General features: G+C 36.0%; 4 protein-coding genes across 9 annotated transcripts in view; 1 reads left to right on the top strand and 3 right to left on the bottom strand.

Annotated features, from left to right (window-relative positions):
• LOC111799013 (piRNA biogenesis protein EXD1-like) overlaps positions 1-4,355 on the top strand; it is an 8,257-nt gene extending 3,902 nt beyond the window's left edge. Inside the window, exons 6-10 of one of the 3 annotated variants that reach the window (XM_023682391.1) lie at positions 1,813-1,859; positions 2,585-2,801; positions 3,560-3,689; positions 3,789-3,831; positions 4,136-4,355. In XM_023682391.1, the coding sequence (XP_023538159.1) occupies positions 1,813-1,859; positions 2,585-2,801; positions 3,560-3,689; positions 3,789-3,831; positions 4,136-4,210 (512 nt within the window). In that variant the 3' untranslated portion in view covers positions 4,211-4,355. The other 2 variants (XM_023682390.1, XM_023682392.1) reach the window with 2 other exon arrangements.
• Positions 4,356-5,078: 723 nt separating this feature from the next.
• On the bottom strand, positions 5,079-12,301 carry LOC111798493 (clathrin interactor EPSIN 1-like). Of its 3 annotated transcripts, none has more exons than XM_023681674.1 (12): positions 12,162-12,301; positions 11,932-11,988; positions 11,727-11,778; positions 11,223-11,302; positions 11,054-11,132; positions 10,878-10,961; positions 10,639-10,784; positions 9,529-9,765; positions 8,989-9,152; positions 7,217-7,407; positions 6,006-6,591; positions 5,079-5,642 (listed from the first exon to the last, which is right to left on the bottom strand). In XM_023681674.1, the coding sequence occupies exons 2-12, from the start codon at positions 11,970-11,972 to the stop codon at positions 5,431-5,433; spliced, it is 1,872 nt and encodes a 623-aa protein (XP_023537442.1). In that variant the 5' UTR covers positions 11,973-11,988; positions 12,162-12,301; the 3' UTR covers positions 5,079-5,430. The 3 variants fall into 3 exon arrangements, with proteins under 3 accessions (XP_023537442.1, XP_023537445.1, XP_023537443.1); XM_023681677.1 differs by having other exon boundaries at positions 7,217-7,404; XM_023681675.1 differs by having other exon boundaries at positions 11,932-11,979.
• Positions 12,302-13,384: 1,083 nt separating this feature from the next.
• LOC111798788 (transcription factor MYB36-like) lies at positions 13,385-15,682 on the bottom strand. 2 transcript variants are annotated; one of them, XM_023682116.1, is made up of 3 exons: positions 15,470-15,682; positions 15,047-15,176; positions 13,385-13,959 (listed from the first exon to the last, which is right to left on the bottom strand). In XM_023682116.1, exons 1-3 carry the CDS (start codon positions 15,603-15,605, stop codon positions 13,599-13,601), a joined length of 627 nt encoding a protein of 208 aa, XP_023537884.1. In that variant the 5' UTR covers positions 15,606-15,682; the 3' UTR covers positions 13,385-13,598. The 2 variants fall into 2 exon arrangements, with proteins under 2 accessions (XP_023537884.1, XP_023537883.1); XM_023682115.1 differs by lacking the exon at positions 15,470-15,682 and adding an exon at positions 15,257-15,429.
• A 2,701-nt stretch (positions 15,683-18,383) lies between these two features.
• LOC111798847 (zinc finger CCCH domain-containing protein 20-like) lies at positions 18,384-19,821 on the bottom strand. The gene has a single exon (XM_023682196.1). The coding sequence runs from the start codon at positions 19,518-19,520 to the stop codon at positions 18,591-18,593; it is 930 nt and encodes a 309-aa protein (XP_023537964.1). The 5' UTR covers positions 19,521-19,821; the 3' UTR covers positions 18,384-18,590.
• Between the last annotated feature and the right edge of the window lie 3,593 nt (positions 19,822-23,414).

The following is a 23,414-nucleotide window of genomic DNA, read 5'->3' as shown; positions in this document are numbered from 1 at the left end:
ATATATATATATATATATATATATATATATATATATATAGTAGAAACTGGAATTTGGAAACTATTACATTGTCTTAACCCCTAGCTGAGAACATTGTCTCTGTGTGACACTCCCATTGATCTGAAGGATGACTATTGCATTAATGACACTTCTGTGCTCACTTTTTGTTTGATAGTCAATAGCATCAAAATCCATTAATATAAAAATTATATTATGATATATCAGTGTCCATAATCTCTTTGAAGATTATAGAAAAGGATGGAGATTTCACAGAACAATTTACTGGAAGGTGTGGCGGAGGGTTAAGAATCGCACTTGGTTAATTAGGGTAGAGTCTCTAAGCCAAATTAGCCTAGCTTGTGGGTGAACTTGGAGTTCGGAACTTATTTTTAGGATTTGGAGGTTTCCCATAAAAACATCTCTCTTCAGTATGCTATAATCACATCGACATTGGTAAAGAACATGGCTTTAATTGGACAGAGAGTTTCATGCCAATTCTCACCTCTTTTCCTCTAAAAATATCGAGTTCTTTCTTTCATGGACCAAGTATAAGCTTGAGAGTTGTGATTAAATTATATTTGGGAAGGTTATGTGGGTTGTTGCAATTCTGGTAAAATAGGAAATTAGAATGACCGAACTAGGAGCCTGATTTTAGAGTCTAAAGCCATCTTTCATTGATCGTGCACACTTAATTTGCACTTGGCTCATTCTTTGCAAGCATGAGGTTAAGTAAAGTAGAACCAGAAGTTTCACTCTCATGAGATTCTGTTAGAGAGTTGTATTTCATGCATTCTCCATCCAAAAATGTTGCAGTTCATGCGCTGATTTTTGTGGGACATCCTTTCAATCGCTCCTCTTTTTTTGGGTCTCTCTGGCATGAAAGGAACAAACGGATCTTCAACAACAATTGTGGCTCTCTTGAGAGTTCCTTTGATTTAATATTTTTGAATACATTATATTGGTGTAATGTTCATACCCCTTTAAAGACTATAGTCCTACTTTACTAAAAAATTGGAAATCTTTCTTGTAGTCCACCTTGGTGGGCTCATCTTTCTATGAAATCTCTTGTTCCCCTCTCAAAGAAAATAATAATAATAATAATAAAGCCTGTATATTTTTCTTTTGTCTCATGTGCCGGTGTGCTTTCAGGGTAAAAGTGCCTAATGAGTAGTTATTTACTTGGCGACCTTTTCAAAGATGTACATGAATGACGGGATTAAAAGAGGAATGACTGTTTGCAATTGTAAATTTGCAACCTCAAAGATATATTATTGTCAGATGATAGATCCCCTTTGCATTCATTGCAATTAGAGCTGCTTGTGGCATTGAAGACTTTGTAGTTCAAATCGTGAGTGTATAGTTTTGAAAGTGCCGAGAGTTATACTTTTTGGAGAAAGAGGCGAAGGCCATTTTTCTGAATAGAAGGATAGGAACAAACTTGAAGATAGTTCTGGAGTTGGAAGAGCTCGGAGGACCTAATTTTTTGTTTTTTTGTAGTCCTTTCCAGTACACCAAATAAATAGACTTTGTGTTTGATTTTATCCTTTTCTGGGAAACTGTAAAGTTTTATTGTCCCATCTCCGATCTACTTTTTGATTTACTGAATTATCAGAAACTTTTGAAAGGTATAATCCAGAATCTATGTCAAGTTCTCATGATCAGTGGAGAAATTGATAAGCTTTTGTTATATGAAATGCATTTGCCTAGACTAACCAATATCAGAAACTTTTAAAACTTAAGTACTTTGTGCTGCTAATGCTTACATTTTTATTCTATGTCTTACAAATATGCAATCGTCCCTCTTAAATGTAGGTGTATCATATCAGGAGAAGGAAGAGGTTCGCCTCCTACTTAGGCAGGTTAGTTTGGTCATAATAGCTGTATTGCTGTGCAGAATTTTGAATCCTAGCAAGATGTTCTGTGGTTCTATAAATTTTGCATTGTTTTCCGTTATGTGGTGCTTTATAGGTCAGATGTGCTTAATTCCTAAATGTAATATCCTTCTTTTGGAGTAGCACAAGTATAATATAGACATTTCAGGTCTTTAGTCGACGAAAATGACATGGAAACTAAGATTATTACTATACAGGTATAATATCGTGATGACCATAATATTAACATTGTGCTTTGAATGAGACTATAATTATGACCATAATATTAACATTGTGCTTAGAATGAGACTGTATATGATTTTAGAATTATTATTCAGAAATAACAATTTTGTAGTCAGATTATTTTCAGCACGTTTTTGAATACATAAAATCTAGTGCATATTAAAAAATAAAAATTGCAGGACCCTTATGAAAATGCTATACATCCACTTGGCCATCATAAATTGCAGGAACCTATATCTAGAAGAATGTTATACGTGTGTACGTTGGCATTAAAAACAGAAAACTTGCTGTCAGATTTTTGGCATAACTACACAAACGAAATTCCCTAAAGATTGGTCATATTGATAAAATGCTTTTAAAATTAAAGTAGTTTGTATACATAACATTTCAGGAAACTGGAGATATCAATTGTTCCACAAGTTTATACCTATCTTTGCATAAATCCTTAATTCTAAATTTATATTTTACAGGACCCTCTGTTTTGGACATATAGACCATTGTCTGAATTGATGGTCCGTGCAGCTGCTGATGATGTACGCTTTCTTCTTTACATCTACCACAAGATGATGGAGAAATTGAATCAACAATCCCTGTGGTACCTTGCAGTGCGTGGTGCTTTGTACTGTCGGTGTTTTTGCATCAGTGATAATGATTATACTGACTGGCCTCCTCTCCCTTCTGTTCCAGGTTTTCTTTTAGAACACATCTTACCATGCATAGTCTATATAATGAGAATAATGGCAAATTGAACCTTCTGGTATGTCAAGTTGATTTTAACTGTCATTGCAAACTTTTCAACTTGTACAGTTTTTGAATCCGTTTCATCATAATAATTTTCTATATGATGTTTCAATATTGTCTGCCTTCTGTTATGATATGATTTCACAATTATATTGGGTTCAAAATTTAAAAAACGTATTTAGCAATGTGAGAAATGTTGTTCTCCATTTTTCGTTCAACTATCTAGAATTCAATAATCGAATCTGCTGAACATCAAATATGTTCAAATTTGTAAATATTGGGTTAAACTACAAATGTGGTCTCTTTGAGAAAGTTAGAATTTAGTCCCTATGGTTTTAAATGTTAGAATTTGTTCGGGCCAGGTTTTAGTTGCATCAAATGAAAAGTAGTCTATGAACCTTACCGTCGAAACCCAAAGAATATGTTTAAATAATAGTTAGAAATTTGTAAAATATTTAGGTTAGATTATAAATTTAGTCTACATATAGAACTTAGTCCTTGTGATTTTTAAAGTTAGAATTTCATCCTTCATAGTTTAATAAAACTTTCATAAATATTGGTCTAATATGGTGTCAATTGATTATTTATATTGGTCTAACATGTTCTTGCAGATAACCTTGTAGTAGAGGGCAATGCTCCTGAAGAAGAAATTCTCTAATATGGTGTCAATTGATTATTTATATTGGTCTAACATGTTCTTGCAGATAACCTTGTAGGAGAGGGCAATGCTCCTGAAGAAGAAATTCTTTCGGTCTTAGATGTTCCCCCTGGAATGATGGGACGCGTAATTGGTAGGAGAGGATCCTCAATTTTGTCAATAAAGGAATCCTGCAAGTAATTCTTTATAGCCAAAATCTCTTCAACTTCATTTATATCCTTCAGGCTCAAAAATATCATATCTCTTGTTTCTCACCTTTGACTCATCAAATGCAGTGCGGAAATTCTCATTGGCGGCGCTAAGGGCCCACCGGACAAGGTTAGTCTCTCTTCTCATTCACTTCAACAAACCACTGTTATAAAGCCTATAACTTGATACTATTTAAACTTTCATGGTATGCTCCTGTATTCTTCTCCATTTGCTTCAACCCCACAGCCTAGACTAGAACTCAAAAGACTCGTTTCGAGTGCTTCGTTAAAAAACCCCAGAAACAAACAGGAACTCTATATGCTTGCCTCGAAGTTTCGAGTATGAGCCAAAAAGCTGTTGAATGTTGATGTATATTAAAACTCTCTGCCAGTAAGGAAGTAGAATTGTTGAATGTAATTGTGGTGATGTGTAGGTATTCATCATCGGATCGGTGAGGCAGGTGAGGAAGGCAGAAGCGATGCTAAGAGGAAGGATGCTTGAAATATGATTGAATAAGAACTGTGTTGTGATGAACATGAACCCAATCCTCAATATTTAAACACTTTCGTGTTTGTACATTGCACGAATGAGGAAGGATTTCAGCTGTTATTAGTATTATCTCAAATGGAAGGGATTACTTTACATACTGGTAAGTCGCTTGTGTATGTTACTTTTAAGAAGCAAATTTTACATGAAAGGTAAAACAAAATCAAAATATGAATATGGAAGCAAAGGTAAACAACAAAGAAATAGTAGAAAGTAATTCAAATTAACGATTCGCATGTTTTGATCAATCAATAATTTGTTTTCCCCTTCTAAGTTATAGTTTCATTGAATTACTATACTGTTACTACATATTATCAATTTTCTTTATCGGTTTTCCATTTTGATAGCTGTCTAGTTTCGTTCTTCGTTCTTGAACAGTTTGTTGTCTGTGTATTGAACTTTACGATAGCTGTCTAGCTTTGTTCTTCTTCGTTCTTCTTCGTTCTTCTTCGTTCTTGAACAGTTTGTTGTCTGTGTATTGAACTTTTTCGTAAAATAACCAAAATCAGGGAATTGAAGCTATCTTTATTCTTTTTCTTTCCCCATATTTTAGGTTAATAAAAGAAAATAATTAAACGACACCAACACCATTGACACCATTTTCAACCTTGCTTTCGAGAACGCATCGTCAAGCTGTTCTTGAGTAAAATGATCATTCCCCGGGCATTGAAGATTAAATTTCATATAAAATTTGAATGAACTTCAACAAGGTAGGGAACCAGACCTCAATGAAAAACTAATGTATTCTCAAATACGAACATGCATAATTCCGTTCTCACAAACATGTAATTAGACGTATGAAGAAACGATATATACATTTACACCATTTATAACATCACAATCATTTATGGGTAATGTATTGCAATCACTTTCTGTCCCTTTTTAGGAGTCAAATTGCTCAAGTCTTACTTCGGCAACATATTAAATAAAAAACACACTATTCCTTCATTCACAGTAAGATATAGAACCACAAGAAACGCAGCAACCAAAACACTATTCCTTCATTCACAGTAAGATATAGGACCACAAGAAACGCAGCAACGATGTTATATTATTCAAGGCATTTCCTCGAATCAAATAATATGTGGCGTCTCCACAAAAGCCACCAAAACGCTCGAGGTTTTCCCACAAACTCTTCGCAGATTGACAGGAAGAAAAAGGAGGTACAGGTGAAAGAACAGATTACTTCTGGAAAGCGCCAAATTGGTATTGCTGACCCGAAAGTTGCGAAAAGAAATCATCTCCCATCGCCTGCGATCCCGTCCTACCAAGACCAGATCCTGCACCCATTGCTTGCCCCATGTGATAAGTAGGTGCTGGTCCTTTCACCAGCTCGTCTGAGAAATCGCTCAGTCCGCCCATAACACCGACGTCTACCAGGGAAACCTTCTTGGCTGCAATGCAGACAAGCAAATGAGGGGTTAAGGGAGCTATTGAAAGATGAAACAACCCAAAAGTGCCTTCAGAGAGTCCAATGAAGTGATGATGAGGATATAATATTTTAAGAACAAATAAGATGATATTGCTTCTACCACAACGTAATATGCTCAATCAAGCACCAATCCTATTATAGCACATTTCTATTTCAGAGGTCCATCTTATTAGCACCAATCCTATTAAAATTCTGAAGATGGTATACTTTCTATTCCAGAATATTGTCTACGAAATGTCTCTTTAACTAGTTCAAGAAGGGAAAAAGAGAGAAATGAAAAAAGAAAGGCCAGTAAAAAGGATTGAGGCAGTCAAGATAGACTTACGAGCCGAGATATTAAGATCAATCAGTCCTCGACTTAGTGAATCTGCCCAAATCCCAGATTTAACCTGGAAAGTATTCTTCTTCGCTGGAGCTGATGAACTGTTGATAGATTTTCCATCTGGATTATTAGATGGGCAACTAACAGGATTTTGCGAAGGCTCTACTGATGACACTGGTTCAGAATGGGAAGAGGGTGCACCGAAAAGATCCGACCCATCAAAAGAGTTAAGTGGAAGAGCAGCAAAAGGATCCACAACTTTACTGTTTGTTGCTGTGCTAGCAATGGTTTCTGTTTGCAAAACTGGCCCTGGAGAGGCAAAAATGTCAATTGGTGCAGAAACAGAAGCAGGTTTTGAAGCTTTTATGTCTCTTGCTGCACCAGCAAAGTTCGTTTCTGTTTGGACAATCGGCTCAGAAGAGGCAAAAAAGTCGAATGTTGCAGAAAGTGACCCAGGTTGTGAAGCTTTACTGTCTCTTGCTGCACCGGCAAAGTTGGTGCCTGTTTGCACAACCGGCTCAGGAGAGCCAAAAAAGTCAACTGGTGTAGAAACTGAAGCAGGTTGTGAAGCGAATAGATCAACCTCAGCCTGGATAAAAGGTAAGAAATTTATTTTTAANAAAAAAAAAAAAAAAAAAAAAAAAAAAAAAAAAAAAAAAAAAAAAAAAAAAAAAAAAAAAAAAAAAAAAAAAAAAAAAAAAAAAAAAGACTAAACATCAGAAAGAGGCACTTACGAACTCCACACACTTTCATGAATATAATATTTTGTTGAGATAATGAGTAGAAGCAAAGAGACCAAATCATTGTTAGAGCATCAAAATGGCCGTTGATAGATAAAAATACAAATAAGTAGTAATAGAGGAGGCCAAGCAAAACAGATAAAAGAATTACATGTTTTTTCAGTCATTATTCAATTATTCATAAAGAAATACATATGAAGACAGCTGAAACAAAGTCTAGTTTGTAAGAAATGAGAATTTCTAGTAGATTAGCTTTCAATCACATATGTGAGAATGTCCTTGATGACCAAAAAGCAAGTGCATCGAAAAAGATGCATGACTTACCTCAAGCTAAATGCAACACTATTCTTGAATCAAAAGGTAAATCTCTAACTTGGCTAAATGCAAGACAGTGATTGCAGTAAACAAAATACAGGAGCATGTATTAATTGGGGAATTTAATGAAACCACTAAAAATACTTTAGCATCCAGAACCTTTAGTGAGGAATTCGGTTCCTTTTCCATTGGCGGTGAGGCTGATACAAAAGTAGCATCTGCAAACAGATCGACCTCCGGAGAATTGCTGTCAGGCTTTCCAGGAGGAACAAGTGTTGGAGCATCCATGAGATCTCCAATTAAACTATCTTCAAAAAGATCCACTCCATTGGGGCTTGGTACAGCAGCTTCTGGCAAATAGTTAATTCAGAATGGGAGAAGTGTTGGAAAATAAATGCATGCTATATATAATTTAGTAATGTGGTCAGCCATTGTTTCTTCCTTCTTCCTGTATTCAGTCAATAATAAATCACATCCGTGTGTGTTGCTACTTCAATTTGAAAAGAGCAGTGTTCCATAACGGAGAATAAGGAGACACTATTGCAGAAGACCTTGAAGCCAACAGACATGTGCGGGACTTCATTTTAATACCAATGCTCATAGCATGCAACGCTGCCTTTTAGTGAGTCAGCTTTATTTTGAGTGTGGGTTTGAAGGCTTTTATTTCTTTGTGTAATCCTAGGCAAATATCATTGAGGTGGTTAGAAGTCAAGGAAACCATTGTCGTGGTTTCTTGATGTTGATTGTTAGCCTGAATTTGAAGGTCATTTGTATGCTCCATTATAGTAGAACTAGCAAGACTGGATGCAGTCTCAAGTTTGGGGCGACTGGTACACTTTCAGTGTTGTGTTCTCTTTTGTTATCCCCTTTACTTTGTGTTGTTATTTACAAACTTTGGTCACATGGAAGGGGAGTATAGTATTTCAGTCCTGTTGGATTACTCTCAATTATAGAGGTCTTAATACTCTTTCTCCCAACAACAATCACTCTCAAACTTTCTCCCCACTAGTTTTTGTAATTGTGACTTATGGTTGGTCAAAGTTTTAAATCCAATATATAATAGAGTAAGGGCATGTTTAGTCAATAGTTTAAGTAAAGTTTTGGTTTGTGAAGATTGAGTTGGAAATCTGGTCTAGTGTAATTTGTACTTGGATTGTCAAGAGAAACGGGCAGCATAAACCGAAGTTTACACAAGAAACTTCGTAGTCTGGTGCGTAACTTGTGTTTGAGTATTTCATGGGATTAGAAAGATTGAAGCTCGGAAAGACGGATAAAGTAAGCCCAGGTACTAAATGTAGGTTTGGTTTTTCAAACCTAGACTATACAAACTCACCCCCATGGGATAAACACTACCTAAAACCAACGTCAGAACTGTGAGGAAGAAGATAGTGAATTTATTCATATTTCACCTATTAGTTTTAATCAACTTCTTGCACCTTTTCTGATCCAATGTAACTTACAAATAGTCTTATACCAAAATTACCAAAATATACACAAATTGAAGGAAATGAGGAAGACATTTGTAAAGCACGATTTCAAACCCTTAGCACCTCTTTTACAACCTCTAGTTTACTCATTAGTTTCAAAATAACATTATTTTACTAATTAGCTTTCCTTTGGAAGTATAAAAAACTAAAAATTATTTGATACTCACTTAATACAACAAAACAATGGTAACCAATAAACATAATGGAAGAAATGTCATGGAAAATTTGAGGGAAATAACCGTTGTAATTGAATTATTAAGAATAAATAAATAAAACCAATCAAAGTAGAAAAAAAATCTGATTTATGGTCCTATTTGTATATAGTATAGAATGTCCATCCACTAAGCATTTAAGCTACAAAAGTAAACCACGTTCAAAATTAACACACCAATTATCTTATTGCAATAAAACAAGCATAAACATTTCAAAATTCAAAACACTTACTTGTGGTGGTGGTGGTGGAATTCCCACGAGGATCAAAATCATCAAAATCTTCGTCAGAATTATTTGTTTGGGGACTAGAACTGAAGGAGACACCCTTATTTGCAGAGTCATTTGACTTTTTTGAGAACTTCGATGTTCCCGATGATGTTTTACTTTGATCCTTGCTGAAAGAGAATTCTCCATATTAGGAAGCAAGACAATATAGAAATATAGAGGCAATGCCTGTCTGTTTATATATGAGACACAATAATTTAAGACCAAACAACATGAAACTTCACAATGAATTCTCCAAAATTTAATAACTCCAACCATAGACGCAATAACTTCTGATCAACTTCTCATTTTAAAAAGATTATCCGCTGACACTTCTCCAGTAATATAATTCTTCAATATATCACAGAGTCCAAACGAAACCTAGCAAAAGAACCATGGCTCAAAGGAACAGATGTGTTGTTTGTTTGCAGAACCTACTCCAAGAATGTACCATCGTATTCAGCAAATAGAATCAAGTAAAAAGGTAAATATTCTACAAGTACGTACCTGCTGTTTTGTGCAGAACCCTTGCTATAATCCTGCTTAGTAGACCAATTTGACCTTTTAAAGTCATCCTGATCTTCTTTTTCCTTCCTAAATGAATCCCTGTCGCTGCTCCTATCACGAAATCTATCGCTTCTAAAGCTACTCTGACCTTGATAACTATCACTGCTAAAGCTACTGCTGCCATACGAGGCTGAGCCTGACTTGTAAGTAATCCCAGTAGATGAAAGTCCAAAGTACCTAAGAATGGACATGTACATTAGTTATTTTGAAAAATCAATTTGCATGGTGACTGAGGTCCCAGCGAACTTTTAAATCATCAATCAACCAAAAAGCTTAAGTTGATGATTACAATAAATTTAATTATATCAATACTTGGAAACTCTCACTCACTTGAAAGCTTGAAAATTTGTAAAAGACATCCCAAGAGGAAATCAATATTAATTTGACAGAAAATGACATTAGAAGGTTTGAATACAGAACCTCTTGCTTTGTTACATGTTAAAGCATCAAACAATCCAAAAGATTAAGTTGATGGGTTATAATAAATGTAATTATTTCCTACTTTTTTTTATAAGATAAATATTTTATTTTATGTCAATACTTCTAACATTAACCAAAATGATGAGAATTTGGTCCTGAAACAACCAGAATTTGCATAAATAAACTCCTAGGCTTACTGTAGATCTTGTTCAATTGCCTACATCCACTAATTTAGTGTAGAAGAAAGTAATTATAAGGAGAGATAGCACACGAAATTCAGTCCTTGCAAAATATAGATGAAAGTCGATAATGGCTACACTTATCTTCATTTGGCTGATATGAGCATTCGAACATATTTAATATAACCGATCTCGCAGCATATTACCCTAACTCTAAGGACGGCTCCCAGATTAAAGCCCAAGCAAACTGGTACAGTCTGATGCTATAATTATGGGAATTGTTAATGTTATTTATTTACTACATGGTCAGAGGTTTTACCATCCACCCCCTTTTATTATTTTAACCAAGGATCAATTAGTGTGAGGAGAAGCTCATAAATATAACCGTCTATTCGTAGGTAGTCAATCTAAAGAAAGAAAATAGAATCAGATTCCTTAAATATTCACTTACTTTTCACGATTTGCAGCAGCTTTATTTCTCACTTCTTGTATTTTATCTTTATCATTCAAAAGGGCAACAATAGTTTCGGCCTTCTTCCTGACATTTATCCCCATGTCCTTGCCACTTGGCTCAACATATTCAAAATTCGAGAGTGACTATCCAACAAAAATAAAACACAAAAAAAAAAAATAAGACAGTCTCTAAAGCGCTGAACTGCACTGTAAAGCAAATTTTCAAAACGTTCTTACAGATATCTGGAAAGTATGTTCAATAATGTCATCCACTGCACGTTCAGATCCATGCGACACCAAATATTCTATTACAGCCAAAGCCTGAAGAAGTTGACAGTGCCATTCATAAGCAAGAGTGATATTATTTGTCAGGTAATAAGATCATATTCAACTGGGAACAAATAAAACTTTACCTTATAGACAAGACGCCAATTCTTACCAGTTTCACTCAATCTTGTCCAGAGAACACTCATAACCATCTGAGTTTCAGAACTGAACAATTAAAATCAACCGTGAAGCAAAAATCAGTGCTTGATGGAAGAAGGAAAGAGCGGTATGGAATGAAAAGAGTTGTAACTTTACAATTTCTTTGTAGCTTGCGCTATTTCTGCCAGTGCAGATCCATGAGGACCCCATGGTTCATCATCTGTTGCATCCAGCACCTGTAGCAGTGATGACAACCAGTTATAAAATCACATTGAGAAGTTCAATCCTCCAACAATACAATATTAAATACTTCATTGGAGGTGGGTCTGCTCTGAAACTTAATCCATTGTATCTAAAAAGGCAAGTCCCTGAGGGCCATCCGGAATTGGGGACAAAAATGGGCACGGACCACATGCCTAGTAATCGCCATTGTTGGAGTTGAATGCTACAATACTAAGCAACATCAATATTCCCAGAAATCCACCCAAATGATGCTGGAATCACATTCTTCAGAGGAAGGTGGAGCGGGATATTGATAATTGAACTAACAGCTCGAGTGTTTCTTAGATCTATTAACGGCAAGGGAGGAAGAACCCATAACAATAACGAGGTAAACATCTAAATCGAGATATCAGCGAAAAGAAAAGGCATTATCCAAACCTTCTGTTCGATTTCCGGAACCTTCAAGACCTTCAAATTCACCTCCCTCTTTCTGTAATTAATAGAGAGAATAAAAATGGAAATCACATCAAAAATCAAAGTTTAAAGCTAATAGAAGGTTAACTTCCATCTAGAAAACTAAACAAATATAACCGGGGGAAAAGATTGGGCATCCAAATTGAATATGAACTAGTTCGAGCCTCACATTTCACGGACAGTTTGATCGAAAACCTTCATGAAATCCATGGCAGATCTGCGAAATCTTTCACAAAATATTACAAAATTAAAACCAGAGAATACGAGAAATTGGAGAAAGATCTAGCAGTAGATCCAAAACGGAAACACAAAAGAAAAATTCAGAGAGCTGGAGCTAATATAGTTAAAAGTAATCGATTCCGAACAGAAAAAAAAAGAAACAAAGAAGAATTGATGTACCTAAGAGTAGCAGGGAAGCTTCAGATCCTGGGAAAGACGGAAATCAGAGGAGGAGGCCGCGATGATTGTTTCAACCTTCTTTACGTCTGTGATGGCGGAGATAAAAGCCGAAAGAACAGAAGAGACAACGAAGCAATATTTCTTAGTTGAATTTGGTTTTTTAATTTTGAAATAAAATTTTGTATCTAACACATCAATCAATATTAAAAAAATTCATTAATATCCTTCTACTTAAAAAAAAAAAAATTAAAACATTTATATCGCGACTAATATGTTTAAAAAATACTAAAATTATCGACAAACATTTTAATGTTATTTTAGAAAATTTATTTACTGTAAAAATATTTTAGTGGCACGAGAGCTTACACTCAAAGTGGATTATATCGTACCATTATGGAGAGAGATGTCGTTCGATTATTTGAATGTTTTTATGGTCGAAAGTCAATACTGTATATTAATGTGAGATTAAGTAAATTGAGTATAGTGCTCATTTGTAGACGAGTCGCGAGCATTGCCATATTGCATGGGAGGAAATGATCGTTAACTTCTTTTTTAAGCTTTCAATTGACGGTAGTCCGTCCGGCTCTATTCAGATTCTTCTTTGCATCACCGATAAGATATATGTTGGTGTTGACATCCTTTCGTTCTTTTCCCTTTGAGATCGAAACATTTCTTGAGATTCAACAGAGAAGGAAAAATACCAAAGCTCTCCACGAAAGTTGTTCAAATTTTTTTGATGTAAAAGTATCCATCGATAGGATTCCGTTCATAAGAAGAACGTTGACAGGTTAATCAACTAGTAAAAAAATCGAATGTCTGAGATATTAAAATGAAAAATTGACGAATATTCGATCAGAATATGATATCAAATTTGATTTGTTTCCTTTTATCATTATTTCGAATGCAATGAGTGGTAAGAAACTGCGTGTTAAGCAAATAATAGATATCTCTCGTCTTTATCTCATTTTACATTGATAGAGAATTTCGTTCGGTTTGCTTTTTTCATTTTTGTTAGAATATTGACCTTAATCTCTGTTATTTGTCTCTCCTCTAGTCTATCGAAGATTGTTGGGAGAAAGTCTCACATTAGCTAGCCCGTGACGATCATGGATTTATAAGTAAGGAATACATCTCAATTGGTACGAGACCTTTTGTAAAAACCAAAAGTCATGAGAGCTTATACTCAAAGTAGACAATATCATACTATTACGGACGGTGGTGGTTTCTAACATGGTATCAGAGTCATGCCCTTAACTTAATCATGTCAATAGAGTCCTCAAAAGTCGAACAAAGAAGTTGTGAACCTAAAAGGTGTAGCCAAAATGATGTACTTTGTTCGAGGGCTCCAGAAGAGTCGAGTCTCGATTAAGGAAGAGGTTGTTCGAAGGCTGCATATGAACCTTCCGATTATAAGAACCGAACAGAGATATGTGTTTGTTAGAGACATAATTTACCATTTTTCTCCTTAAAAAACATGCTGCAGACCATGTCGGGTGAGAAGTCACAGCCCCAGTCTTCCATTAGGCCCCATTCATCTCTACCATAACCACTGCCGCCGGGAACCATGTCGGAGAAGCTTGAAGGGGAGACATTAGGAGTCTGCAACTGAGCAACAGAGTCAAAACCAGCAGAGTTTGAGATTGTTTGTGGCAGTGAGGTCTCAGTGCTGCTCATGGTTTGGAGCTTGGCTTTGCCTGCTGCAACTAACAGCTTCTTCTTCTTCTTCAGTTTAGTATTCCAATGGTTCTTCACATCATTGTCTGTTCTACCAGGGAGCTGAGAGGCTATGCTAGACCATCTGACCCACAACACAACATTCGTCTCAAAACTTTAACTAATCAATACGATCAAAGTTTTTAAAACGCGTCTGTTAAACAGAAGGAACGCATTTGTTATGGAGAGATTTACACACCCTTATGAATGCTTCGTTCTCCTCTCTAACCGATGTGAATCTCACAATCCAGCACTGACGCGTTTGTTAAGGAGAGGTTTCTACACCCTTGTCAAGAATGCTTCGTTCTCCTCCCCAACCAATGTGGATCTCACAATCCACACTTCTTCGGGGCCTAGCTCCTTGCTGGCACACCGCCTAGTGTGTACCCTCCTTTTAGGCTCAGTCTCGTCGCTGGCACATCGCCCGATGTCCAGCTCTGATACTATTTGTAACACTCAAGCTCACCGCTAGCAAATATTGTCCTTTTTGGACTTTTCCTTTGAGTTTTCTCTCAAGATTTTTAAAACGCATCTACTAGGAATAGAGAGCAGTTTCCACACCCTTATAAAGAATGCTTCGTTCTCCTCACCAACTAATGTGGATCTCATAATCCACCCCTTTGGGACCCAGCTTGTTGCTGGCACACCACCTACTATCCACCCCCTTCAGGGTTCAGCCTCCTCACTAGCACACCTCCTAGCTCTGATACCATTGTAACACCCCAATCCCACTACTAGCCGATATTATCCTCTTTGGACTTTCCCTTTCATGCTTACCCTCAAAGTTTTAAAACATGTCTGCTACATAGAGATTTTCACACCTTTATAAAAAAAAATGTTTTGTTGTCCTCTCCAACCGATGTGGATCTCACAATCCACACCCTTTCAGAACTCAACTCTAACACACCGCCTAATGTCTACTCCCTTCGAGGCTCAGACTCTTCACTAGCTCATCGCCCGGGCTTTCCTTCAAAGTTTTAAAAGTTAAAGAGAGGTTTCCACACCCTTATAAACAATGTTTCATTCTCCTCCCCAACCGCGAGATGAGATCTCACGTAAAAAAACCTTAAATCCGAATCCTTGTTTCAGAAGAACATAGAAAATTTCAGATTCTAAAGAGAAAAACAAACATATCTATATAGATCCAGGGCTGAAAAAACTACCAAACTTGCCTGCTTCCATATTGATTATAGAGATTAAAGATGAGATTGTCTTCCTCCTCTGTAAAGTCTCCATGCTTGATGTTGGGTCTAAGATAGTTTAGCCACCGTAACCTGCAGCTCTTGCCACATCTCTTTAGCCCTGCAGTTTTTAATACATAACAGAGAGATATCAAACAAAAATGGTGGTAATTCAAGATGGAAACAAGAAAGAGAGCTCACCAGCTTTTGTGGGCAGAGCAATCCAGGTGCCTGCGGTGCCATGAGTTTCCACATAGAGTTTGAGAGTGGCATCCTCATCAGGAGACCATGGACCTTTCTTTACATTGGCTTTGTCACAACATGGAGCTCTTCCCATGGCTGCTTGCTTCTTCACCCTATCTCACCCCCCAAGGTTGAATGGGAGNCAAGATGGAAACAAGAAAGAGAGCTCACCAGCTTTTGTGGGCAGAGCAATCCAGGTGCCTGCGGTGCCATGAGTTTCCACATAGAGTTTGAGAGTGGCATCCTCATCAGGAGACCATGGACCTTTCTTTACATTGGCTTTGTCACAACATGGAGCTCTTCCCATGGCTGCTTGCTGCTTCACCCTATCTCACCCCCCAAGGTTGAATGGGAGAGGGGTTTGCTGCTAATGCTTCTAAAGCTAGCTCAAGATAATTCATTATCGAAAGAGAACGATGCATTATTATAAGGGTGTAGAAACTTCTCTCAAGCAGACGCGTTTTAAAAATCTTGAAGGAAAGTTCGAAAGGGAAAGCCTTAAGAAGATAATACCTGCTAATGGTGGGCTTGAGTCATTACAAATACACCGAGTGATGTGTCAACGAGGAATCTGAGGCCCGAACGGGGTAGACATTAGGCGGTGTATTAGCAAGGATGCTGGGTCTTGAAGGAGGGGGGGAGGATTAGGGGGTCTCACATCGATTATAGAAGAGAACGAGTACCAACGAGGACGCTAGGCCCTGAAGGGAAAGTGGATTGTGAGATCTCATATCGGTTGGGGAGGAGAATGAAGCATTCTTTAAAAGGGTGTGAAAACTTCTCACTTAGCAGACGCATTTAAAAAATCTGGAGGGAAAACTTGAAAAAAAGTCTAAAGAGAACAATATCTGCTAGCGATGGGCTTGGGCCGTTACAAATGGTATCAGAGCCAGACACTGTATGACGTGTCAGCGAAGAATTTGAGCCCCGAAGGGGGTAACCATTAGGCGATGTGCCAACAAGGAGCTGGGTCCCGAAGGGGAGAATGAAGCTTTCTTTATAAGGGTGTGAAAATCGCTCCCTAGCAGACGCGTTTTTAAAACCTTGAGGGAAAGTCAAAAGCGGACAATATCTGCTAGCGGTGGGCTTGGATTATTACAAATTGTATAAGAGCCAAACACTAGGCAATGTGTCAACGAGGACGCTAAGCCCTGAAGAGGGTGGATACGAGGCGGTGTGCCAGCAAGGACGTTGGGCCTCGAAGGGAGGTGAATTGGGAGTTTCACATCGATTGTAGAAGAGAACAAGTGCTAGCGAGAACTCTAGGTCCTGAAGGAAGGTGGATTGTGAGATCCCACGTCGGAAGTGACGAATATCGGGGCTTGGACCTATTTCGACACTAGTTTTTGTCCGAAGATGAGGAAAGTTCCAAGTTTTCTCACAAGTAACAATGAAGCATATGAATGTGAAATAGCATATGGGTCCACTCTATAATGATATTCCCTCACAAAATGGCTCAAGTTCAGTGCTTTTTTCCTCAAATGTGCACTACTTACTTTATAAGGAAATGATATCAAAACCATACTCTATTCTTCTCACAACATCTCACATGCTATGCTTTAGCTCATCCCATAATGGGAGACTCTTAAAGAATCTTTGCTTGTTTTCTAACCTATTTGGTTAAAGTTCGAAAAGAGGGCTAGAGGGTCGTAAACCGACGAGGCTAGAGACCATAATTAGTAAGCCTTTCTCCTTATAAAATGTTTTGAAATTAGCATCGAATGATACCCGTGATTTGAATTTTTTTATGTCAAAAGTCCACCAATTATATTCGAACTCAATTTGATGTGTTTTAGGTCAACTTGAACATAGTACAATTGATTGAGACATATACTATCATCCAAAAAATAATAGGTGCATGTTAGCTATATTCCACGTGCTGAACTCAAACACAAAATTTATATATTTTAGATGGCGTTTATTAACTATTTGATTTTTTAAAATTAGGTCTATAAGATAAAATCGATCCTAGAGATGATGAGAAAATAAACATAATTTCTAACTAGCAACGACGTAAGAGTTTTTTTTTTTTTTTTCTTTACGGTTTTGAAAAAAATAATAAATATATTTGTTCGCTCTAAACTCGAGACCACTTCTAATTTTATGTAAATGTAGATTTTACTATAATAAAATTACCGTGTTCTAAACACTACAATGAGAAATACATAGGATACACAAAGAATAAGTCTTTCGAGTTTTAGTCACATCTGAAAATAATGTAAAAGAAATGGTTAAACCCAATGATATCATTAAGTCGACTTCCTCGACTCGATTTTAGCTTGTTTTAACCATTTTAGACTGTTTTGACGTCACTACTGATGTAATTAAGGTAGAAAAAGGTTAGTATAGCTATTGTATTGGAAAATTATAATATTTTAACACTGTTTAGGGTACTTAAGTTATATCGGCTCCAATAACTAGACTTTAAACTCGATTTTCTGAATGAATGGAATATCTTAGGTGAAATTGAATTTTGGTTGACCTGAACCTAGAACGGTAAGTTAAGATGAGCTTAGGAGGACTAAGTTAAGCCTGAAATTGTAAGCTAACGTACTGTTAGAACATCAACGAGGTAGCTTGAATGAAATTGTTTAATGCACAAATAACATGTATCTTGTGGCCCTATTCACGCATTATTATTTATGTTATGATATTTATATGAACTATACGATGAACGTATTTCCTTTTATGTTTGATTGTGTCTGCTATATTGATATGACCATGTTTATGCCTTACAAAAACATCACGATGTACCGTGAATGAAATACCATAAACATATACATACATCTCGTAAAGAAATTATGTCATGATTGTTGGATGATGAAAGTCCCACACCGGCTAATTTATGAAATGATCCTAGGTTTATAATAAAAAAATACAAGGGTGAGGCCTTTTGGGGGAAGCCCAGATGGGTTTATAAAGTGGACAATATCGTACTATTGTGGAGAGTCGTGTTTGTCTAATATGGTATCAAATCCTCAAATGTCGAACGATATTATTGACGTTCTTTTTTTAACGGTGCGAGCATAAGCTAACCCACAATCAGACCTAAGGGTACAATAACGAGCTCACCGAGTCGGTTATGTGAATTGTGAATTAAAACAAATTTATTGATTCCCTTTGAGTTTCTTTACAAATGGGGAAAATTATGGAATCACTCACTTACTTCAAGTATTAACATCAAACCCATTTACAGAAATTAGCATAAAAGAAACAACAAAACGATTCGGATAATGTAAGAATTGGAATCCATGGCGGCGGCGGCGGCGGCGGCTTCTTCTTCATTCTGAAATTAGCTTTGAGATCCGGCCGATATCAGTGGCCGGATTCTGTCCACCGAATTCTCTCTCATTAATTTGGCGTACATTTGGGCACGGAGGTTTCTTCCAGATTCCACTCTCTCCATTGCCGGTTCTTCTTCGAAAGTTCTGTCCCACAGATCGAACCCGCCGGAGTTCCGCCGGGGGCTTGAATCGAAGCCGGAGACGGCTGGGTTTTTCTTTGATTTGTCAAGCTGGAGATTGTGCATCAGTGGGACTAATCTGCTGAACGATTCGCCGCCGGTGGTTACAGGGCTGATCGGAGACATTGGAGGCGAATCCGGCGAGATTAGGATCGACGTCGGCGATGTTACAGCAGCGGCGATTTCCTTAGCCGCCCGTGGAGACATGAGGCTCTGTTTCGCCGGAATCCGGAGTTGCTCCAACGTATGGGCGAAGAAACAGACTCGCCGCCGGCAGGCGATTCCGTCACGGCACGGCTGAGTCCGGTACCGGTCTGGGTGGAGCCAAATTTCGAATGTACCATGAGCGAACTCACAGGCGTCCCCTTTGTTACAACACCCATGGCGTAAAGCAGGGCATTCAGTACCAGAATAGTTGAACTTCCTCGGATCACGGCGGCGAGCCTTCTCGCCGGCGTGAGCGTTCGGACATTTAGTCCAATCGTGCGACCTCCCACGTGTACACGAACGGACTTTGAACTCGTACATACGAAAATCGTCGCAGGTGAACGCGTCCACCGCCGCCGGCATATCCTGTTCCTCCCAGAATGACGAATCGAACTCCATGACCGCTCTCGTGGGCGAATCAAGCGGCGACACGTGACCGCCAGTGAGATAGGAGGAGATTGCGGCGGCGGTAGCGGCGGCGGTGGGATCGTCAAGGGAGTCCCAGGATGAAAAATGGGCCGATGGATTGAGAAGCATTGATTCAGTGATCATGGTGAATTGAATTGTGTGAGAGAAACGCCGTGGGGAGGGATTTTAAAGACGGAAATTGGATTGGAAACTGCCAGATTTTTCTTTTGTTCCGGCGGAGCGCGGAAGAGACGGTGGTGGCTATTTCAACCGTCGTCGGTTACTCAACCAAGTCGCTCTGTTTTGTCCCGTTAAATATCTAGCAAATCCCGGGGTGTGCTACTCTGCTCCCATGTCCATTGTCATCCCCTACACCTGCTTCTTTTTATTTTTATTTTTATTTTTATTTTTCCTTTTTCCCTCTCTTGGCTTCAAATTTAAGATTGCATTATTTGTACTTTTTCTTTAATTATTAAATTATGGGTTTGACTTTTTGGTCTCCCTTTAAATATTTATAATTATCTTCTTAATTTCATGTCTAATAAATCTTCGTTCTTTTATTTAATTATAAAAATTATTTAAAATTAAATATTTAGATAATAAATTTTATTTTTAAAATGTATGAACTTTTCTCTCTAAATATATTAGTTAATATTAAATTAATTAATTGGTTTAAAATTTTATTTTAAATTTACAGTGTGATAGAGATTAAATCATTGACTTTTGAAATAATTGTTAGTGTCTGTGGGTGGAGTTCAATTATCAATATTAAAATAATAATAATAATAAATAAATATCTAATTATGAATGGTGATTTAAATTATGTTGGGTGTGTAGGTGGACAAAAATATTAGGAAGTTATATAATGAGAGTGGATTTTATGGGACAAGTATGTGAAGGACGTGGACAAATATCATCAAACTCACATGCTTGAGGGACACTTGGAGGCTTAGGTGGACAATAATTTTTTAATTTTAGGATTTCCCTAAAAGGCAAAAATAAAAAAATAAGGAGATTTCTTCTATTATCCACGTGGGCGAAGATGATGAGGTGAGCTCGAATATTTGTCCACGTGGTGGCTGTTACTTGGCGGTGATGGGTTGGTGCTCCACATGATTCTTGGCTTTCTCAAATCAAGTAGTATCCACGTGGCAGACCTGATCTTTCTCCAGCTTTGTTATTCCTCGAGATTCTCATGATCATGACCATTGACCATACCGTTTTGTTTTATTTATTTAAATATTAAAAATAAAATGTTTTAAATTTTGGAGGTCGATTTTATCCGTGACGACAGACTTGCGTGGCAATGCCTAGAGGGTTATCCATAACAAGGTTCCACGTGGCTGGTTTTTTATGGCGGATTGGCCTAGTACAATTAAAATAATAATATCTTTAAATTTAATTTTTTTTAATATCTTTAAATTAAATAAATAATACCATTATCTTTTTAAAAATATTATTAAACTTTTAAAACAATTTTAAAAATACATTTAATTTTTTGGAAATGTCTTAAAAATACTTTTTTCTTTTTAATTTCTTTAATAAATTCAAACCTTTTTTTTAAATTTCAAAAACCACATTTAATATCACGCTTATTAATACTCAAATTTTCAAAATAACATTAAAAAATTTAGAAATAATTTAAGAGATATTGTTAGATAGTTTTTTTTTATCTATATATTGACGGTAATAATTTTTTTAATTTTTTTTTAATAAAAGTCAAAGTGTTATGGGTGATTTTTAAATATAGTTCTAACGGTAAGAGTATTTTAAATTTTTTTAAAAAATGTGAGAAATTTTTTAAAATTTAGAAATATTTTTAGGTAAATTATATTGTAAAATTATTTTAAAGTTGAGTCGAAATTATTATTATTTTAAATTTTTAATGATAAAACTTCTAAATTTTAAATATACAAATTAATTTTATTGAAAAAAGTATTCCACTCATTAATGTTCTCTTTTATTTAGTGGATAAGTTCGACATTACTTTCAAAATTAGGCTTTATTCTATGTGTTTAACGCGTTTAGATGCTTAATTAAGAACAATTATCGTAGAGGTCAATTTAACGAAATGGTTAGCTTAATATTATAGGTAGAATTTTATGATTTTAAGCTATAGCGTTCGGGTTGTTGATTTGGATGAGATAAGTTGATACAATTTTAGAATTAAAATTGTTAAATTAAATGCTTTTGTGTTTATTTTTGGATGCAACAATAATGAGTAAGATGAAAAAGATGCAATAATAATGGTTGGATATTTTGACATGACATTCCATTTTTATCCTTTGCATTCATAATGCTTCAAAAAGGAACATAAGATAGATAATGTTACCACCAAACTTGGAGTTGGTGGACTATACCGCTATTATTTAGATTAATCTAAGAATCGGATTACCTTGTTGAACGAATATTTCAAAACAAGAATATTGTTTGTGATTCGAATCACTCCACAAATAAGATCTATTATGTCTAGCTTAAATGATTCTTGTTGATCAAATATCTCAAGGCAATAACACTTGATTGAGATTCGAATCACTCCACAAACAAGATTGATCATGTCGAGCTTGAATGATTCTACTTGCAACTTAAATTACATAGAATTGCAAAGAAACTTGGTCATTGGCTAAAGAAAAGCACAAAGGCTTTTTTTTACCATATTTTCAAGTCTCCTTACAAATACAACATACATGGCTTTATATAGCCTCAGAATAAAACGTATTCCAAGAGTTGTAACATTCATACTTAACGGTCATAATTAACCATTATGTAATTGTAACCTAAACCTAAAGTAAATAAAAAGTCTTAAAATATATTAATGAAATAAATAACTTTAGATTACTCTAAATTGTTTATAACATGAAATTTCATTTTCTTCAATGTGGCATGAATTGAAATATCTTTTGATAATTTCAACAATATTTTCTTCACATTTTCATTGAAGTATATTGTATGATTGATGTGAGATCTCACATCGATTGGAGAGGGAAACGAAACATTTTTTATAGGAGTGTGGAAACCTCTCCATATCAAACGAGTTTAAAACTGTGATGCTGACGACGATACGTAATAAGGCAAAATGAACGATATATGCTAGCGGTAGGCTTAAGTGGTTATAAATGGTATTAGAGCTAGATATCAGGCGTGTGCTAGCGAGAACACTGAACTTCCAAGAGGGTGGATTGTGAGATCTCACATCGATAGGAGAGAGGAACGAAACATTTCTTATAAGGGTATGAAAACCTATACCTATAAGACGCATTCTATGATACGTAACGGATCGTGGACAATATCTTCTGGCTTAGTTTGTGAAACAATTTTGGGTTAAGTTGGGTTGGATTGGGTTAGGATGAAGGGCGTCAGTTGAGCAGCCCAACGGCCCAACCAAGAGTTCACGTCCAAAATTTTATAGCCCCATTTCAACAAAACTGAATTTAAGTAGAAGTATGGATGGGGCCAGAGGAGCTCACATCACATCAGACATCACATCACAATCACATCAGACATCACATCTCTGCTCGTCTCTAATTTACTATATATATCATATTTAATATTTTAGTATAAATTAAATATTTAGATAAATATTTTTTTATTTATTACTTCTTTTATATTTCCGTAATTTATTTGATTATAAATAGATAAATATCATATTTAATACGAAATTTTGTTAATATTTCTGATGCAAACATCAAATACGGAAATTTTTAAACATAATAAATAAATGTTTTTTTTTTTATTTAAAAAAGTTAAAGTGTAATTATAAAACATAATATGTAATATTATAAACGACAATATTTTTGAAATAAAGTTAAATATTAATTAATAAATGGAAAATGGGAGGAGGAATTAAGTGACGCAGGTGTTACATAATATTGTTAATATTATAATAATTAATAAACAGTTATTTATATTTTGAAACTAATTTGGTGTTTTTATTTGACATGACACCAACACCAACCTCATGCTTGCTCCATCTATATAAAGCTGCCTCGTCTATACTCCAATTATTTAACCTAATTTTGTTACACGATCATTATCGTA

Source organism: Cucurbita pepo, chromosome LG07 (genome assembly GCF_002806865.2).
Source record: "Cucurbita pepo subsp. pepo cultivar mu-cu-16 chromosome LG07, ASM280686v2, whole genome shotgun sequence".
In the NCBI taxonomy this organism is placed as follows: domain Eukaryota; kingdom Viridiplantae; phylum Streptophyta; class Magnoliopsida; order Cucurbitales; family Cucurbitaceae; genus Cucurbita; species Cucurbita pepo.
Note: the sequence above shows the minus strand (reverse complement) of the source record. Positions and strands in the feature narration are given on the sequence as shown.

Excerpts from the sequence above, each read along its gene's own strand:
- LOC111798847 (XM_023682196.1), bottom strand. The coding sequence starts at position 19,520 with ATGATCACTGAATCAATGCTTCTCAATCCATCGGCCCATTTTTCATCC.
- LOC111798788 (XM_023682116.1), bottom strand. The coding sequence starts at position 15,605 with ATGGGAAGAGCTCCATGTTGTGACAAAGCCAATGTAAAGAAAGGTCCA. Across the intron at positions 15,177-15,469 it reads TGCTCTGCCCACAAAAGCTG|GGCTAAAGAGATGTGGCAAG; the intron begins GTGAGCTCTCTT and ends TAAAAACTGCAG. Across the intron at positions 13,960-15,046 it reads TATAATCAATATGGAAGCAG|ATGGTCTAGCATAGCCTCTC; the intron begins GCAAGTTTGGTA and ends GTTGTGGGTCAG.
- LOC111798493 (XM_023681674.1), bottom strand. The coding sequence starts at position 11,972 with ATGGATTTCATGAAGGTTTTCGATCAAACTGTCCGTGAAAT. Across the intron at positions 9,766-10,638 it reads GCTGCTGCAAATCGTGAAAA|GTACTTTGGACTTTCATCTA; the intron begins GTAAGTGAATAT and ends GTCCATTCTTAG. Across the intron at positions 9,153-9,528 it reads GGTTCTGCACAAAACAGCAG|CAAGGATCAAAGTAAAACAT; the intron begins GTACGTACTTGT and ends ATTCTCTTTCAG.